This window comes from Babylonia areolata, chromosome 7 (assembly GCF_041734735.1).
Source record: "Babylonia areolata isolate BAREFJ2019XMU chromosome 7, ASM4173473v1, whole genome shotgun sequence".
Taxonomy (NCBI): domain Eukaryota; kingdom Metazoa; phylum Mollusca; class Gastropoda; order Neogastropoda; family Buccinidae; genus Babylonia; species Babylonia areolata.
The window spans coordinates 31,189,681-31,210,008 of NC_134882.1; the positions used below are offsets into that span (position 1 = coordinate 31,189,681).

A 20,328-nucleotide genomic window follows, 5' to 3' on the forward strand; every position below is an offset into this window, starting at 1 on the left:
ATATACATAGAATTTTCAAACTATTGTACTTGAATGATATCTGCAAACAGTTTTTTTTAAAAAGTGTATGTAAATTTGGTCTGAGTGGCAAAGTGTGTTATAACATGCAAGTTGTTTTTGGAACATAACGCAAAAACATGTCTCTACGACAAACACAATCACCATCATTGAGAATATTCATTTTATTGCACAGTTGTGTTCGGAAAATGTGACAGACACGTACAATCTCCAAAAAATAATCTGCTGTTTAAAATGATATCAGATTGTCCTGGTTATGTGCAAATGAGCAGCATCTTTTCAAGATTAGATGAGCAATTTCTTCATCGTCATAATCATTGTTTATGGCCCAGCCAACTGCACAGGACAAAATGAAAGACAAAATGCAAACACAAAAGTGTGGAAGAAGGGATGGTGATAGGAAAAAAACCTTTTCCTTTTGCAAAGGAAAATAAGCACCAGTAATTTTTTTTTTATTGCGATAATGCTTTTACATATAACAAAATAAAACAAAAGTTTACTCTTGAATTCACTAGCAAATAAAATAAATTAGAAAAAAGGACCTGAAATATAAAAAAGTGCAAAAAAAAGAAAAGAAAGCTACTGCTCATCAGAAGGAATATTCATTTTTCTCATACTGTTCATGATTGCAAACAGACTTGACTGCATGTGAGGAACGACAGAGAGATGTACTACTCCTTAACATCAGCATGTCACCAACATGTTAGCTTCAGTTTCTCAAGGAGGTGTCACTGCATTCAAACAAATCCATTATTTGCTACACCACATCTGCTAGGCAGATGCCTGACCAGCAGCATAATCCAGTGCATACATAAATATTTGTGTACTTATCAGATTGGATTTCTTCTACAGAATTTTTTTCAGGGGACAACACTCTCATTGCCATAGGTTCTTTTTCAGTACGCCAAGGGCGTCCTGCACAGGGGACCTCAGTTTATCATCTCATCCAAAAGACTCGACGCTCAGTTTGATTTTACAGTCAAACTTGGAAAAAGGGCGAGAGAGGGATTCGAACACAAACCCTCATGGACTCTATATTGGCAGCTGAGTGTCTTAACCATACTGCCACCTTGACTCGGGTCACATTTACCAACATTTTAATATTCTGTTATGTGATTTGTCTGCATGGAACAGAATTGTACACACCCCTAACAACTGCATGTCACTGACGTGTTAATACTCGTCACAAAAATAATGTAAATATTCTGTTAAGTGATTGCATGGAACAGAATAATGCACTCACCCGCCCAACATCGGCATATTGCTGACCTGTTAATACTCGTCACAAAAATAATGTTAATATTCTGACAAGTGATTGTCTGCATGGAACAGAATAATGCATTCACCACCCCCACACCGCACCTCCAAAACCCAACATCAGCATACAGCCTGACATGTTAAATACTCATCACGAACAATGTTAATATTCTTCTTCTCCTCCCTCCTCCTCCCCATCTGCAGAATCCACCCCCACCTCCTCGTAGTCCTTCTCCAGGGCAGCCAGATCCTCACGGGCCTCAGAGAACTCTCCTTCCTCCATGCCCTCACCAACGTACCAGTGCACGAAGGCACGCTTGGCGTACATCAGGTCAAACTTGTGGTCCAGCCGGGCCCAGGCCTCAGCGATGGCCGTGGTGTTGCTCAGCATGCACACGGCACGCTGCACCTTGGCCAGGTCACCGCCAGGCACCACTGTGGGGGGCTGGTAGTTGATGCCCACCTGCATGTAATGATGCATGATTTACAGGAGGAAAGTTACCACAACGACAATATTTGTAACGCTTGAAACGCACAATGAAACGTAATTTACAGAAGGAAAGTTACAACAATGACTATTCGTAATGCTTGAAACACATAATGAAACGTAATTTACAGAAGGAAAGTTACCACAATGACAATATTCATAACACTTGAAACGCATAATGATGCATAATTTACAGAAGGAAAGTTACCATGATGACAATATTTCGTAACATTTGAAACACATAATGATACATAATTTACAGAAGGAAAGTTACCACGACAATATTCATAACACTTGAAACACATAATGACACTTGAAACACATAATGATACATAATTTACAGAAGGAAAGTTACCACAACGACAATATTTGTAACACCTGAAACACATAATGATGCATAATTTACAGAAGGAAAGTTACCAATATGACAATATTCATAACACTTGAAACACACAATGATGCATAATTTACAGAAGGAAAGTTACCAGTATGTCAATATGCATAACACTTGAGACCACTGCAAGTACTGCTTCAAAATGTGCTCCACAAAACCCAAACCTTCCTCAACATACACACTGTAGAGGCAAATAAAAGGGAAAAATGCTACTGGTATCTGTTCATGTATGCTCATGCACATGGCATGCACTGTATATGAAAAGTTTTTATTCATATTTAGGTGCTTTAATATAAAATCTAAAATAATTACACAGTTGATTTTTTTTTTTTTTTTTTAACTGATAAAATGTAATAACTCTTGAGGTTTATTCTTTGACGCACACACACACACACACATACTACCACTACAACTCCCCAAACACACACTACACGCAACCACAACAAACAGAAATCTTCACACACCTTGAAACCAGTAGGGCACCAGTCCACAAACTGGATGGTTCGCTTGGTCTTGATGTTGGCGATGGCAGCATTGACGTCCTTGGGCACCACGTCCCCCCGGTACAGCATGCAGCAGGCCATGTACTTGCCGTGACGGGGGTCACACTTCACCAGCTGGTTGGCCGGCTCAAAGCAGGCGTTGGTAATCTCTGACACTGTCAGCTGCTCGTGGTAAGCTTTCTCAGCTGGAACAGTTGAGAATATGACGAGTTCAGTTTATATAATACAATATCTTTGGTATTTCTTATCACCAAATTTTGTAACAGATTGCCTGTGTGTGTGCCTGTGTGTGTGTGTGTGGATGAACGTACATATATGTGTGCATTGCATAAAAGCATTTCCATAATTGTGGAAATCATGAACCTTTGTAAAGTACATATTTTGCAATACTGCATATTCATTTCTTAAAAGTTCTTGCCAAAGACACTAAATGCCACTGAAATTAAATGTTTGATTTGTTGTGCATGCTTATATCAAGAATGGGCCAATATCCACAAAATAGATTAAAAATTAAAAAAATTTTAATACTTTGACTGAATTATTAACAAAAAATTACAGCAAGTTGATATGGACGGGAATATAATTTTTTTTTTTTTTTAAACCATTCAAGACATAACCTTTCAAGAACAAAACACAGGTGAGTTTGCTATCAAACAACATAACTTAGTGAGCATATTTTATTTCCCTAAAACTTCAATGTGCATTCTTACCTGAGATATCAAGAGAATAACAAGCAAATCTGTCCATAAAGCAACTACCATGAATGTTTCATTATTTTCTCAAGGTTCAGGGGGGAGGGGATTCCCACCTGAGATGACCGGAGCGTAGGTGGCCAGAGGGAAGTGTATGCGGGGGTAAGGCACCAGGTTGGTCTGGAACTCTGTCAGATCCACATTGAGGGCGCCGTCAAACCGCAGAGAGGCTGTGATGGAGGACACGATCTGACCAATCAGGCGGTTCAGGTTGGTGTAGGAGGGGCGCTCAATATCCAGATTACGACGGCAGATGTCGTAGATGGCCTCGTTGTCCACCATGAAGGCACAGTCCGAGTGCTCCAAGGTGGTGTGGGTGGTCAGGATGGAGTTGTAAGGCTCAACAACTGCTGTGGACACCTGGGAGGAAGAGGATTTTTGTTAGTTTATTTTCCTGCTACTAAAGTACATGATCAGTTTTTATAAGAATAATCACTCATCTAAATCAACATCAAAACAAAAAAAGCCTCATATTTTCTGGCACAATCAAACACCATCAAATGGTCAGTGATCCTTGAAAATTTTCCTGCATTATTGTTATTATATTGTTTTGTTTTTTTTGTCACAACAGATTTCTCTGCCACAGTACAGCACCAACCATATTTTCCTTTTTTTTCTGTGTGCAAGTGTATTTGTTTCAATATCAGAGTGGTTTTTTCTAAAGAATTTTGCCAGTGACAACCTTTTTGTTGCCATGGGTTCTCTTATGTGTGCTGAATGCATGCTGTACACAGGAAATTGGTTTATCATCTCATCTGAATTATCTCACGACTAGTGTCCAGACCACCACTCAAGGTTTAGTGGTATGGGAGAAAATTCTTGCGAGTGTGGGATAAAATCCCATAACCTGATTCTCTCCCTTATGTGGCAGACACCTTACCACTGGGCTACTTCACTATGTTGATAAACTAAAATGAGCATTATTTAAAGCTTGAAGACATGTGAAACCAGCTGAATAAAAATAAACCTTCCAAAGCAATAACCAATCAGGAAGCTTTCTTCCAGAAATCAATTAGTAAAATCAAATCTGCTGTTGGGACTGAGATTTGAAATAAAGTCAGCTTTGCATCTTCTTTTTGTTGGAAAAGAGTAAACTGCAAAAACAACGCAGATAATCTGACAGTTACATCTCATCTAACAAAGGAAAAAAACCAAACACCACCACTAATTCTTCTCTCCTACCCCCTCACAGAACAGAACATCCTGACTCTTAACAGGACAGGCACAACAGCCAAGCGGTTAAAGTGTCGGACTTTCAATCCAGCTTCGAATCCCAGTCTGGTTGGTAAAAGGGTGGAGATTTTTCCAATCTCATACGTCAACAGATGTGCAGACCTGCTATTGCCTGAGCCCCCTTCATATGTGTATGCATGAAGATGATCAAATGCGCATGTTAAAGATCCTGTAACCTATGTAAAGCATTCGGTGGGTTATGGAAAAAAGAACATACCCAGCATGTACCCCACCATCCCTGAAAAACAGAGTATGGCTGCCTACATAGCGGGGATAAAAGAAACAGTCATACACATAAAAGCTTACTCATGTATTCGAGTGAACATGGGACCTGCAGCCAACAAACTAAGAAGAACAAGAGAGGCAAGGCCTTCAAGACTCACTTGTGATACACTTTAACAAAAATCCAAGCTTTTTATGTATTGAGTATAATTTCAAAATGTAATGTTTAAGATGAGAAAGATTAGTTTAAAGCAAATGAAGTCCCCTAGCATTAATTACAGAGTAATTTCCCTTTTTTACTATCTGCACCAAAACGTTTGCAAAATAAATAAAATTTCCATGCTTAGCAAAAGAAGTTCCTGTTTGAACAAAAAATGATAATAATGACTGCTCAGAATATCAGATCAAAGTGCCAAGTTTTGAGAATACAAAAAATATAAATATAACAGTAAACGCAGTTTGCATATAATTAGGCTTCATTTATTATTTTTTTGTGCCCATCCCAGAGGTGCAATATTGTTTTAAACAAGATGACTGGAAATAACTGAATTTTTCCTATTTTTATGCCTGATTTGGTGTCAACTGACAAAGTATTTTCAATGTTAAAGTTTACCACGGACACACAGACACACACACACACACACACACACACAGACAACCGAACACCGGGTTAAAACATAGACTCACTTTGTTTACACAAGTGAGTCAAAAAAGACTCTCTAAGTCTAACAGAAACTACAGTCAGACCTGAGGAGCAGGGTAGATGGAAAACTCCAGCTTGGATTTCTTGCCGTAGTCCACAGAAAGGCGCTCCATGAGGAGGGAGGTGAACCCAGACCCCGTGCCGCCGCCAAAGGAGTGGAAGATGAGGAAGCCCTGCAGTCCCACGCACTGGTCCGACAGCTTTCTGATGCGGTCCAGCACCAGATCCACAATGTCCTTGCCGATCGTGTAGTGACCGCGAGCATAGTTGTTGGCTGCATCCTCCTTGCCGGTGACCAACTGTTCTGGGTGGAAGAGCTGTCTGTAGGTGCCAGTTCTCACTTCATCTGAACAACGCGACAAGGAGGAATGAAATATCACCATTAACTATTTCATTTTCTATTTTCATACTGTAGTTCTGTAGAAGAAGTAAAAGGGCTTTTGCAACAAGACATATGAGATATTACCATGAACTATTTCATGGTGTTCAATATAGCTATTAACTTCATACTGTAGTTCTGTGGAAGAAGAAAATGGGCTTTTATTTTGCTTTCACTCTTTTGTCCAAACCAATGTCAGCTCATTGAGCCCTGAGCCTGAGCACTGCTCTGGCATCAAAATCCATCCAATCAAAACAGTTTTTGCATTCATACATATGCATAAACCGCAGAGCAAGGGAACTAAGTTCTGCAGTATTTGCACATGTCTCTACATGTAATTTGGATAGAAAACAGTATATTTTCTGTGTTGTTGTTTTTTTCCTGCATCAGTATGCCATGGAAGCCTGCTGAAGCTGTGAACTCCTCAAGGTTGAAGAGTTTAACAGAAAGATAACTCTGCTTATGCTGGTCCAATGGCCAGATGAAACAGGAGGAAGGTGTAACAAGGAGTTAGCAAACTTTCCTTGTTAAAAAAAAAAAAAAATCACTGCTACAAAAACACCAACAAGAACCACCACCAGAATTTTCATGTCCAAGAACTATGTACCACTACTACAAAAACACTTACAAGAACATCCACAAGCATTTTGATGTCCAAGAACTATGTATCACTGCTACAAAAACACTAACAAGAACATCAACAAGCATTTAGATGTCCAAGAACTATGTATCACTGCTACAAAAACACTAACAAGAACATCAACAAGCATTTAGATGTCCAAGAACGATGTATCACTGCTTCAAAAACACTAACAAGAACATCAACAAGCATTCAAGCCTTTTGATGTCCATGAAATATGTATCACTACTACAAAAGACTATGTATCACTGCTACAAAAACACTAACAACATCAACAAGAATTCCGATGTCCAAGAACTATGTATCACTGCTACAAGAACACTAAGGAGAACATCAACAAGCATTCTGATGTCCAAGAAACATTTAATGCCGCGACCAGGAGGCAGACATGAAGCAGACAGGCCACTCCTGGGGACAGCTGGAGCGACTGGCACAGCACCAGGATGGCTAAAGAGCACTTGTTTGCAACCAAAGTCCCACGAGGGCTAACAGAAGTATGTGAGGTGAGGTCACAGAAATAATTACACATAATAATACAGCAAAGACATAAAAACCAGATGGCATGTACTGAGTTCAAGCTCTTGTCACTCTTCAGCTGAGAGCTGATCAAGGCAGCTGGATGGCAAGCCAGATGTTACACCGTAAGTTAGCGTCTATTTCTGGAGCGCGCAGTTTAAAATTATTTGTGATCAAAACTACTTTGAAAAAAATGATAAAAATAAATATTTAAAAAATCTTAAAGCAACTCAAAATAAGCAGAATAATAGATCACCATAGACAGTTGGCAATGTTGCAATGTATCTTGTGTACACATACAAGTTTGCACAGTACATATATATATACATACATACATATATATATATATATATATATATATATATATATATAATGTACATATATATGTACTGTGTAAGCTTGTATGTGTTTGTTTTGTTTTGTTTTTTATTCACACAAAAGACAAATGTGTGAGTGTGGCACATCCATGTGTACTTTGTACTAGCAGTGGATTATATAACACATACTATGTCATTTTCATTGTTTGTATAGCTGTTGAATTCTTAACTTCTTAAATGCCTGTGCAGTGTGTCTGTCTGTCTGTCTGTCTGTCTGTCCATGTGTGTGTGTATTTGTTATGGATTGTTCAGCTGGTCAGTCACTCTGTGTGTGTGTGTGTGTGTGTGTGTGTGTGTGTGTGTGTGTGTGTGTGTGTGTTTCTTAACTATTCATCCATCCATCCATCCATGTGTATGTGAGTACACATCTATGTATGTTCATGTGACTGTGTGTGTATGATTCTGTTCGATATCTCTTCGTAATAAGCCATGAACTTCCAGTACCACAGTGCACTGCACAAAAAATATTTGTATAAGATACTGTACTTTTTTTTCTCACAATTATATCCCTAACATACACATCCTCTGTTCATAAATATGTAGGCAAATAAATGTATACATATAAAAATGTGCAACATCTGTTTTCTTCATCATTCATTAGACAGCTGGACACACACACACACACACACACCAGTAAAAGCTGCAAAAATCCATACCAACAAAGCCCTTACCAACAACAGTGGGCTCCAAATCAATGAACACAGCTCTGGGAACATGCTTGCCGGCCCCTGTCTCACTGAAGAATGTGTTGAAGGAATCGTCTCCTCCTCCCACAGTTTTGTCCGAGGGCATGTGACCATCGGGCTGAATGCCGTGCTCCAGGCAGTACAGCTCCCAGCATGCATTGCCCATCTGCACACCCGCCTGACCCACATGGACGGAGATGCATTCACGCTGAAACAAGACCAGATTAAAAAATGTGAGATGCATTCATGCTGAAACAAGACCAGATTCAAAAATGTTAGTATTTCATGCTGAAATGAGACCAGATTAAAAAATGTGAGATGCATGCACATTGAAACAAGATCAGATTTTAAAATGTGAGATGCATTCACACTGAAACGACACCAGCTTTTAAAAAATGTGAGATGCAGTCACACTAAAACGAGACCAGATTAAAAAGATATGAAATGCATTCATGCTGAAACAAGACCAAATTCAAAAATCTGTTGTAGAGAGCAGTCAAACACGTGTCACTGTGATGGCCTGTGACGTGTCAAGAACACACCATCGTCTGCTTATGGTTTAATCAACCAGTGATATCTCAAAAGTTCCATCTCTGGCCATACACAGCGATTGGTCAAATATGGATACATCTGCTAAACTGTCCCCCAAATGAGCAACTGCCCAGATAAAAGAATTTGTATAGTTTATTGACAAAGCATCATGCATTTTCGTCATCTGTTGCCAACCTTTTTTGAAAACTAAAAAATTGGTAAATATATACATAAATAAAAATTTTAAAAAGCTCATTGTTGTGCTCAGTTTGGAGCTGGGAACTGCTGAATGAACCTATTTTCCTGAAAGTTCTATCGTCTTACACATGGTCGACAGACAGTGTACTGGTTTTACACATGCTTTGGAGAAAAAAAAAACTGACTGCTACTATTGTATTGTATTGTATTGTATTGTATTGTATTGCATTGTGTAGCATTGTAATTGTACTGCATTGCATTGCATTGTGTAGCATTGTAATTGCATTGCACTGCATTGCACTTCATTGTATTGTATTGTATTGTATTGCATTGTATTGACGGGCACAATAACCGAGTGGTTAAAGCGTTGGACTTTCAGTCTGAGGGTCCTGAGTTCGAATATCAGTTACGGCGCCTGGTGGGTTAAGGATGGAGATCTCCCATATCAACATATATGTGAAGACCTGCTTGTGCCTGAACCCCCTTCATGTGTATACTTACGCAGAAGATCCAAATATACACGTTTAAGATCCTGTTATCCATGTCAGTGTTTGGTGGGTTATGGAAACGACAACATATCCAGCATGCACATCCCCGAAAACGGAGTATGGCTGCCTACATGGCAGGGTAAAAACGGTCATATACGCAAAAGCCCACTCGTGTATGTACGAGTGAATGTGGGAGTTGCAGCCCACGAACGAAGAAGAAATACGTATTGTATTGTATTGTATTGTATTGTATTGTATTGGTATTGTATTGTACTGTATTGTTCTCACAGCTGTGTGGAATTGTATTGAAACTGTATTGCACTGCACTGCATTGTATTGTATTGCACTGCACTGTATTGTATTGTATTGTATTGCACTGCATTGTATTGTATTGTACTGCACTGCATTGTATTGTATTGTATTGCACTGCATTGTATTGTATTGCACTGCACTGTATTGTATTGTATTGTATTGCACTGCATTGTATTGTATTGCACTGCATTGTATTGTATTGCACTGCATTGTATTGTATTGCACTGCATTGTATTGTATTGCACTGCATTGTATTGCACTGTATTGTATTGTATTGCACTGCATTGTATTGTATTGCACTGCATTTTATTGTATTGTATTGCACTGCATTGTATTGTATTGCATTGTATTGCACTGCACTGTATTGTATTGTATTGCACTGCACTGTATTGCACTGTATTGTATTGTATTGCACTGCACTGTATTGTATTGCACTGCACTGTATTGCACTGCACTGTATTGTATTGCACTGCACTGTATTGCACTGTACTGCATTGTATTGCACTGCACTGTATTGTATTGCACTGCATTGTATTGTATTGTATTGCATTGTACTGCACTGCACTGTATTGTATTGCACTGCATTGTATTGTATTGCACTGCATTGTATTGTATTGTATTGCACTGTATTGTATTGTACTGCACTGCATCATATTGTATTGTATATTATTGTATTGCATTGCATTGCATTGTATTGCACTGTACTGTACTGCATTGTATTGTATTGTATTGTTTTTCTCACAGCTGTGTGGAATTTGGGCAGCTCTCCCTGAAGACAACACATCACCACAGTGCAGCACCACCCAGATTTTTTTAATTTTCTTTTCTCTGTCTGCAAGTGTTGTTTGTTTCTCTCTCTCTCACAGTGGATTTCTCTGCAGAAGTTCGGCAGGGACAACCCTTTTGTTGCAGTGGGTTCTTTTACATGTGCTAAGTGCTTGTTGCACACGGGGGGCCTTGGTTCATCATCTCTTCCAAACAACTGGCACCCACATCAACGCTCAAGGTCCAGTGGAGGAAGGAAGTAAAGATCCTGGTCTGTATGTGGGAATCAAACCCATGCACTTCCCCGAAAACGGAGTATGGCTGCCTACATGGCAGGGTAAAAAAAAAATGGTCATACACGTTAAAAAGCCCACTCGTGTACATACAAGTGAATGTGGGAGTTGCAGCCCTTGAACAATGAAGAAGCAGAAGAAGTAGAAGAAACCCATGCACACTCATTTCCTAGCGGGACACATTACCACAAGATCACTGCTCCAGTGAATAAAAGACAAAAGGAAAAATGAGTGATGACAAACTTTATTGAATGGAGAGGCAAGCGTTCTATAGGCTGGTCCACTTGCACATTGGTTAAAACTGATCATGGTGTAAAGGAAAAATGAGTGATGACAAACTTTGTTGAATGGAGAGGCAAGCGTTCTATAGGCTGGTCCACTTGCACATTGGTTAAAACTGATCATGGTGTAAAGGAAAAATGAGTGATGACAAACTTTGTTGAATGGAGAGGCAAGCATTCTATAGGCTGGTCCACTTGCACATTGGTTAAAACTGATCATGGTGTAAAGGAAAAAATGAGTGATGACAAACTTTGTTGAATGGAGAGGCAAGCGTTCTATAGGCTGGTCCACTTGCACATTGGTTAAAACTGATCATGGTGTAAAGGAAAAATGAGTGATGACAAACTTTGTTGAATGGAGAGGCAAGCGTTCTATAGGCTGGTCCACTTGCACATTGGTTAAAACTGATCATGGTGTAAAGGAAAAATGAGTGATGACAAACTTTGTTGAATGGAGAGGCAAGCGTTCTATAGGCTGGTCCACTTGCACATTGGTTAAAACTGATCATGGTGTAAAGGAAAAATGAGTGATGACAAACTTTGTTGAATGGAGAGGCAAGCGTTCTATAGGCTGGTCCACTTGCACATTGGTTAAAACTGATCATGGTGTAAAGGAAAAAATGTATCAAAGACATCTACAGGTCTGTTTACAGTATGTTCACCACCATGTGATGTGAGAGACAGCTGAAGTCAATTTTAGATCCACATATGTGTGTTCAGCACAAGTTTTAACTATTGTGAGAGCATCAAAGAAAACATGACCAGCATAGGAAGTTGACAAACCTGTATGGTTTTTGTTGTTGTTGTTGTTTTTAAATAATTATATAGAATATGACAAATCTGAGCAAAACCGGGCAAAGCATGTATCATTATTACAGGACTACACTTTGAACCGGTACTGAAATATTATACAGAATCAACATATTATGAATATTTTTTATTCCACCTATATCATTCTGATGTTAAAGAATGAATATTCTAAGCAGTCTTCTATTTTCAATTTCCAAAATGCAAATCATATTTATATGTATCTAAACCTTTTTTTTTCTAAACAAAAACTGAGAAGAGAAAAAAACAAACATGGTCGGCCTGGCAAAGACCAACAAAGCTCGGGAACCTTGAAGACAGCCAAATGATCCTTCCTTTTTTATTTTCTTTTTCCTTTTTTTCATTACTTGTACCAAGTCATTCAAAGGGATTGGGTGCTGTACCAGTGCTTGATTCTACTTTGTAAGTGTGATCATGACTGAATGAAGATTTATATTCCTCCTGATATATGAATTACATTGTGACCTATAATGGGGCTATATGTTGTATTTTTTCTTCTTTTTCTCCTTCTTCTTTCAAGTCTGGCCTTAAAACCCACCTCTTCCCAAGACAGCCTCCCTCCCCTGCCTCTTCTTTGTCTTCAGTTTCTTAAGTTTCGAGTTATGCATGTCTGTGAGTGACTGACTGGTGTGAAAACGCTTTCATTTGCCTCTGCACAAGATTCAGTACTACATAAATACTAATCATTATTATTCTTGTTGGTTAGATGATCTTTTTTTTCTCCTTTTCTTGTGTACACATTAAAAAAAAAAAAAGAATTAAACAAAAAATCCTTCAAAATTGAGGACTCTGCTATAATGCTGTTTCTTCTTCTAACTAGCAGGGAATGATGTCCATGCACAGTCAATGAGTCACCAGACAGACCGCTTACAGTAGTGTGCAATATTTCCAAAACTACAAGTAGAAAAGGCAGTTGAGTCAATGGAGTAAATAAAAAGTTATTTGACATTTTGTGTCAAACGTAAAGAAATACTAATAATTTCACAATGGGATACAAATTTGATGCCTGCCTGTCCACACTGGTGGAAACAGAGACAGACACTGAAACAGAAAACAGCTCAAAGTGGTGGGTAAGCAGGTTGCACATCAGTTCTCTTCTGAGACTGCTTGAAAACCTGAAGCTGGACAAAAAATTTGGGCATGCACACACACACACACACACACACACTCTCACAGGTTTTTTAAAATATTTTTTTATCAAAATCAGTCTAAGAATTTACTATAAACCTCTATGACTGTTGCTGCATCTCATATTTCAAATACTGTTTATATATATATATATATATATATATATGCACACATTGTGTGTGTGTGTGTGTGTGTGTGTGTGTGTGTGTTTCATGCATACATGCATGCATATATGCTTTTTGTGTAAAGGAAATAATTAAAATAAGAATTTTTTCTTCTCCTTTTTTTTTTTTTTTTTGTTTGTTTGTTTGTTTTTGTTTTTTCTTTTGATGTTGTTGTTGTTGTTGTCAAGAAAACAACAACCACAGTCAACAAACACAAAAACAATAACACAGCCAACAAAACATGCAGGAATGTTGTTGGTTGACAAGGTAGCTGTTGAGATGCAGGCATGCAGATGCAGACGGGGTGATTTCACACCCACTTAAGGCTTTCCTGGCAACCCTCACAGGACCACAAAACCCATCCTTCCTTGTTAGCCAGCCTCTTACGCCAAGGTCAAGTGTCTGACTCAGTCAGTGACTGGCTGCTGATTTTACTCACTCGCTCCCTACCTCCAGGCAAGCCAGCAAGATCTTCAGGGCTGTGTTGTTTTTAATGGACAAAAGGGAGTAGTGTTCTTCCATGCGGTGCTAAACTGGCTTGGCACACACACACACACACACACATGCTCTCTCTCTCTGTCTCTCTTTCTCTCTCTCTCTCTCTCACACAGGCCCATTCCTTATGTTCAGTCAAACAAACAGCTTGGTCAGAAGTTGTGAGGGACCCCACCCTCTCCCCACCACCACATCACTCATTTCTCAGCCAGTGAGTGTTGACTCATGGCCAGTTGTGTTGCAGCCTATCAATTTTGATGTGGCTGCTGCTGCTGCTGCTGCTGCTACTGCTGCTGCTGGCTTTGGTCTGGGCCACTTTACAACACACACTGTTTGTGCACAGATGGTGACACCAGATGGTAACATTCTGAACTTTGCACACAGCTTTATAGTCTATTGAATATATCTAACAGGGTTAGGGTGGTTGTTTGTGTGTGTGTGTGTGTGTGTGTGTGTGTATTTTTTATCAGAAATTAAACACTCTGTGTGTGTGTGTGTGTGTGTGTGTGTGTGTGTGTGTGTGTTTTTTTTCAGAAATTAAACACTCTGTGTGTGTGTGTGTGTGTGTGTGTGTGTGTGCGTGCGTGCGTGCGTGCGTGTGTGTGTGTGTGTGTGTGTGTGTCTGTGTGTGTGTGTCTGTGTGTGTGTGTGTCTGTGTGCGCATGCATGTCTTTGTGTCTAAACATTTTGACTGACATTACTATTACAATATCAGCCAGTGTCATTCTAACACTGGCTAAATCAAAAATATGAGTACATGCAAATGCACACAGGTATCAGTTATTGACAAAGGAAAGATCTTCATTTTCCCCCCATAAATCTGTTGAGAGGCTCATTCATATCCATGAGAGTGATTTGTCACCAAAGAGAACTGATTTGGCAAAACACTGTCCACGCAGCTGAGTATCTATGGGATCTATCGATCAATGAGCATGAACTGTCATGTCAAGAAGGACCTGTCAGTGATACAGTGCATGCCTGCCTGTTTAGTCATAAGGATAATACAATGAACATATCCTGACAGCTGTAAACAATTGATTGCACTGACTGAAGAATGATTATGATTGATGTTGATGACACATTGTGCCTGACAATCCGAACAAACTGGTTTGAAATGTTATATTATAAGCCATGCATGCAACGATGCAGACAATGTGTGTACTTTGTCATGCACTTCCCTCCCCCCCCTCCCACACACCCCCTCCCCCTGTATCCCCACCCCTTAAAAATCATCCTAAAACTATGACAGATTATATACTATCCATAACAATAAACTGATTGCAAGTTTGTAGAACTTAAACTTGCATCTTTAATTTTTTTTTTCTTTTAATATCCACTCTAGTGGCTGTTTCAGCCATGGTTTAAAAATGCACAGTCAGCAATTGATAAGAAGTTGAAGTACCTCCACCAACTCCAGTCTTGACTTCACCATTATTTTACCAAAATCATCCCTGTTGGCTTCAAGTCAGTCAGTCAGTCAGTCAGTCAGTCATCACTCTCTGACACACAGAAAGAAGGAAAACTACCTTCAGTGGAGCTAACAGGGTTTGGCTGATGATGAATGAAATGTTCCTTGCCACTGGTATGGATGAACATGGAATGTGTCGGATGACTGGATCCTCCACAGAGCTGGTGAAGGTGGGGAGTGGGGGGAGGGGGGAGATTGGGGGGGTGGGGGTGGGGAGATGTCTGGAGATGGGGAGTGGGTATAATGGGTGGGGAAAACCCCGGGTGTAGTGGAATTACACATATGTGATGGGGAGAATGCATGGTGTACGATGTTTAAAATATGAAAGGATGATGAGTGTCAGTTTTGGAGGGGAAAAAAACACATAAAAATAGTTAATGCTAATTTTTTTAACTAACACTACAGCAAAGACGGGGTTTTTTGGGGGTTTTTTTTTGTTTGTTTGTTTTGTTTTTTCTCCTCTGCTTGCAATTATTATCAGTTTGTTACACTGCCATAGAATCATATCCCATAACTCAATGTTATATAAACATATGCTCTTTTTGACAAAGCCAATGGTAGGCTAATGTATCCATGAGTCATTCAGTGATGCTCTACCTCTGCAGACAAAATGTTATCAATGGGCAATTTTTATGATACAGGGAGCTCAGGGCGGTTTACTTTCTTCCCTACACAACCGTAAACAACTGCAAGTAATTTTTTCACGCCCCCGCGCGCGCACGCACGTACGCGCGCGCGCGCACACACACACACACACACTGATCACCGCTTTCAAACAAAACAAAAAAAATCTAAAAGTATTAACTGTAATCTTTCCCTCAGTTCTGACAGCCTCATTCTCAGCAAGTATAAAATTAAATGCACAATCATGCCAATAATTTGGAGAACTAGGGAAGAAAAAGAATAATGAGCAACAATGACATGTCTGTCTGCTCCACAGCCTCAAGTGCACGTGGATACAGAGCAGCCTAGGTGTGTGTGCGGGATCGAAAGAAACCGAACTGCGAGGAAAATAACAAAACCCTTTAAATCCTTTCAAACTTGAGAAGAAAAATCACTCTAACACAACTTACCATGATGACGCAATTTCTGTCCGGTCACTTTGTCGAAATCTGATGCTGATGAAGTTGAAAAGGCTCTCACGTTGACTCGACGCGTCTGCAGTGAGAAAGTTTTGTGGCCCACACTAACTCCGCCTCCCCTCTTTTATCACATTCCTCATGTGACTCATAGCACGTTCTTGATTGGTCAGCTATCTTCTCGTCATTTGCATGAGTCACGTGAGGTTTTTTTTTTTTTCTGCACCGGCAAATGGCACGTTGACCAGACGGAAAAAAAAACAACAACACAAGCCAGACAACTTTATCGATCAGATTGTTCGTTTTTTCGCAGGACAGAACTACAAACTTAAAGCAATTTTTTTTTGCATTCCTCCTTCCTCCAAATCCCTAAAGTAGATGATTGAAGTTAAAACTGCTGAAGACATCATGTATGATTGTTCAATCTCATTATCAATAGCAAACCAATCTGTTATAATTCATTTTGTTGATTTGAAATGTGTCTCATATTTAGTGCTGGCTGTGACGTGAATACGGAAAGCAGGTAAAGCATGCCAGAGAGTCCGTTGATCATTACAAAAATTCATTTCACTGCATGCACTTTGCGATCGGCCATTTAAAGTGTGATCGCGCATGTCAGACGGTACGCCATACGTCAGTTTTTGGGTTGCACGTGCTCTGGCGCCATCAGTTTAGGACCCGTGCGATATGATTATAGCTTACTGATTATGCCGCGCAAAAGTTTCCGTCTTTTCGTTTGTGAACATGGTTGTATTAAGTGTGAATACAGGTATGTAGATGTGTCTGTTTTACCAGTGCAGCACCGGCAGTAGTATGCTTAGGTTACGCCGGCGGTGAAGCGAGAAGTCCGGGTCCAACGGCTGACCAGCCAGGATGCCCGCGGGGTGACAGTGTGTGAAACTGACTACGAATCAGTGACACGCTGAGACTGACCAGCATACACGGGCAACCATGTGAAAGAGACATTGGACACGGTGAAGAAACACCAGTCCATTTGCACAGCTCGGTAAACTTGACTCAGTGAGCCGACCTCTTCAGTTAGTACCGCATTGAGTAACTGAAGTAGAACTCAGTTGAACTGAGTCAGTTTCCCTTCTTCTTCTTCTTCTGCGTTCGTGGGCTGCAACTCCCACGTTCACTCGTATGTACACGAGTGGGCCTTTACGTGTATGACCGTTTTTACCCCGCCATGTAGGCAGCCATACTCCGTTTTCGGGGGTGTGCATGCTGGGTATGTTCTTGTTTCCATAACCCACCGAACGCTGACATGGATTACAGGATCTTTCACGTGCGTATTTGATCTTCTGCTTGCATATACACACGAAGGGGGTTCAGGCACTAGCAGGTCTGCACATATGTTGACCTTGGAGATCGTAAAAATCTCCACCCTTTACCCACCAGGCGCCGTCACCGTGATTCGAACCCGGGACCCTCAGATTGACAGTCCAACGCTTTAACCACTCGGCTATTGCGCCCGTCCGTCAGTTTCCCTGAACTTGAGGAATTATTTATAATCGCGACTAATGATTCTTCAACAGCAGTCATAATTTTTGCCCAGCAGAACCATGTTGATCTGTACATGATCTACTGATTCACCTCAACTATGGGAACTGACACACACACACACACACACACACACACACACACACACACACCGTCGGCACACCGCGGGCGGCTGTGTGTGACTCACACGCCGCGCACACACACTGACGGACACACACACACACACACTGTCACACCGGCACACACACACACACACACACACACACACACACACACACACAGAGTGCACAAACTGGCACTATTCGCGCGTGCATGATACACTAAAAGAACAAATACTGTGTAAGTCAGTGTCATAGTCAGTGCTACACAGTGTAAGTTTAGAAGACAAAATTTATCTCCTTAGACAACTTGATTGTGCGAAATAGGATATACTGTATTTACAGAAACAGATTCTTAAACTGACGATATCAGTTGTCGTCTACTTGAAATGCCACTGAATTTAAGCCTTGTGAGCTGATTTTACTGAACTGACGAATAGACTGGAGTCAATGATGGCGAAATTTGTCCAGTCCACGAATGTTTCTTTTCATAACATATTTACATTTTATTGTTTCTCAAGTCAAGTTATAAACCTTAAGGTTTTATGAAAATAAAGTATACTGTTCTATTCTATTCACACACACACACACACACACACACACACACACACACACACACAAACTGTGACTGACACACATACACACACACACATACACCCACACCCACACCGACATAGCCTGACACACGCTCATTCCCGCACCTCCTCAACACCCCTCTCGCCACCCCACCCCCCTCCTCCCGGTCCACCCCACCTGGTACCCCAGCCCACCCACCCCACCTCCACCCCCTGAACGGTTGGCAGGTCAGACGTTACAGGCATATTGTAGAACGAACGAAAGCTACTGACGCACTGGCTGACAATGTGCAGCAGCCAACAACGACACGCTAGCTGATCATGTCTGTTTTGTTATCATATCATTTTTTGTCTCATTCCTACGTGTATGTTTTCCTGTCAAAGTCACTGTGCTCTCGGGCCCACGTGTGTGTGTGTGTGTGTGTGTGTGTGTGTGTGTGTGTGTGTGTTGTGTGTGTGTGTGTGTGTGTGTGTGTGTCCCGGTGTTTGCCGGGGTTTTGTCAGTGTGTGTGTGTGCGCGCGCGCGCGCGAGCGCTAGTGTGTGTATGTGTGTGTGTCAGGGGGCGTGCGTGTGTGTGTATGCGCGTGTGTGTGTAAAACCATGTAAGTCTATCCCCTATGTGAAGCATACGGCTGCGTCTTTTGGCGAGGAAGGGAAAGCCAACAACCGGTGTAACCGAGGCCGGAATATACCCCTGGCCCAGAATATACCCGGATATAAAATAGCAAAGGCTATTTCTTCGTCTTCGTTCGTGGGTTGCAACTCCCACGTTCACTCGTGTACACGAATGGGCTTTTACGTATAAAGACTGTTTTTACCCCCACCTATACATGCAGTCATACTCCTTTTTCAGGGAGGTGGGGGTGGGGTGGGGGAGCGTACCATGTATTCTCAGATTGTATCCATGTGACCCACCGAATGCCGACATAGATTACAGGATCTATAATGTGTGCTTTTGATCTTCTGCATGTGTATACACATGAAGGGGGTTCTGGCACAAGCAGGTCTGCACATTTGATGTCCTGGGAGATCGGAAAAGTCTCTATACCCTTTACCCACCAGGAGCCATGACCAGGATTCAAACCTGGGACCCTAAGATTGGAAGTCCAACGTTTTAACCACTTGGCCAAGATATTAGGTTAAAGATGAAGGTCATAACAAGGCATTTGATACTAACAGAAAATTTTCTTTGAGTGAGAGAGAAGTCTGATGTACAATCATTTTCAAATTCAGTACAATGACAGATCACGGTGACAGCAAATCCCATCGACGAATCAAGGTCAAGGGTTAAAGTTCAAGGTCACAATAAGGTGTATTGGAAAAAACGTAGATGCATATTTTCCAGTTTTCATATAACATGGTATTGTCACTGGATTTGGGTCTGTAAGTAAGGCAGAGGTCAAGGTCACAATAAGGTGTATTGGAAAAAACGCAGTTGCATATTTTTCAGTTTTCATATAACATGGTATTGTCACTGGATTTGGCTCTGTAAGTAAGTCAGAGGTCAAGGTCACAATAAGGTGTATTGGAAAAAACGTAGTTGCATATTTTTCAGTTTTCATATAACATGGTATTGTCACTGGATTTGGCTCTGTAAGTAAGTCAGAGGTCAAGGTCACATCAATGTTTCCTGCTGTATTGTGTCTTTTTTTTCGTCTTTTTTTTTTCTTTTTTCTCTCTCCATGATTCTTTCTTGGATCTAGAGGGCATCACATGTGTGTCTTGAGGGCCTGCTATTTCTTGTTCTTCTCATTTCCCCGAAAGATATCTTCAGATACAAAGTGTGTGGTTATGATAAAGAGACCGACAGACAAACAGGCAGAAAGACAGACAGACACACAGACATACAGACCGACTTCTCAGCTGAAAACAGATTAGAAGAATAAGGTGTCAGAGCACCCAGTTTCCATTCAAAATATTCCCCTCAATTTCATTGCCACTGAATATAACCAAG

The 20,328-nt window shown here is 40.6% G+C and overlaps 1 protein-coding gene across 1 annotated transcript; it reads right to left on the reverse strand.

Moving 5' to 3' along the window:
- Nucleotides 1-163: 163 nt before the first annotated feature.
- On the reverse strand, nucleotides 164-16,349 carry LOC143283957 (tubulin alpha-1C chain). Its single transcript, XM_076590427.1, has 6 exons — nucleotides 16,192-16,349; nucleotides 8,153-8,375; nucleotides 5,614-5,915; nucleotides 3,468-3,771; nucleotides 2,621-2,844; nucleotides 164-1,738 (listed from the first exon to the last, which is right to left on the reverse strand). The coding sequence occupies exons 1-6, from the start codon at nucleotides 16,192-16,194 to the stop codon at nucleotides 1,439-1,441; spliced, it is 1,356 nt and encodes a 451-aa protein (XP_076446542.1). The 5' UTR covers nucleotides 16,195-16,349; the 3' UTR covers nucleotides 164-1,438.
- Between the last annotated feature and the right edge of the window lie 3,979 nt (nucleotides 16,350-20,328).

What these genes read in the sequence shown, in the direction of transcription:
- LOC143283957 (XM_076590427.1), bottom strand. An exon ending in CCATCTACCCTGCTCCTCAG is followed by an intron (nt 3,772 to 5,613) that starts GTCTGACTGTAG and finishes TCTTCCTCCCAG; the next exon opens with GTGTCCACAGCAGTTGTTGA. An exon ending in CTACGCTCCGGTCATCTCAG is followed by an intron (nt 2,845 to 3,467) that starts GTGGGAATCCCC and finishes CAACTGTTCCAG; the next exon opens with CTGAGAAAGCTTACCACGAG.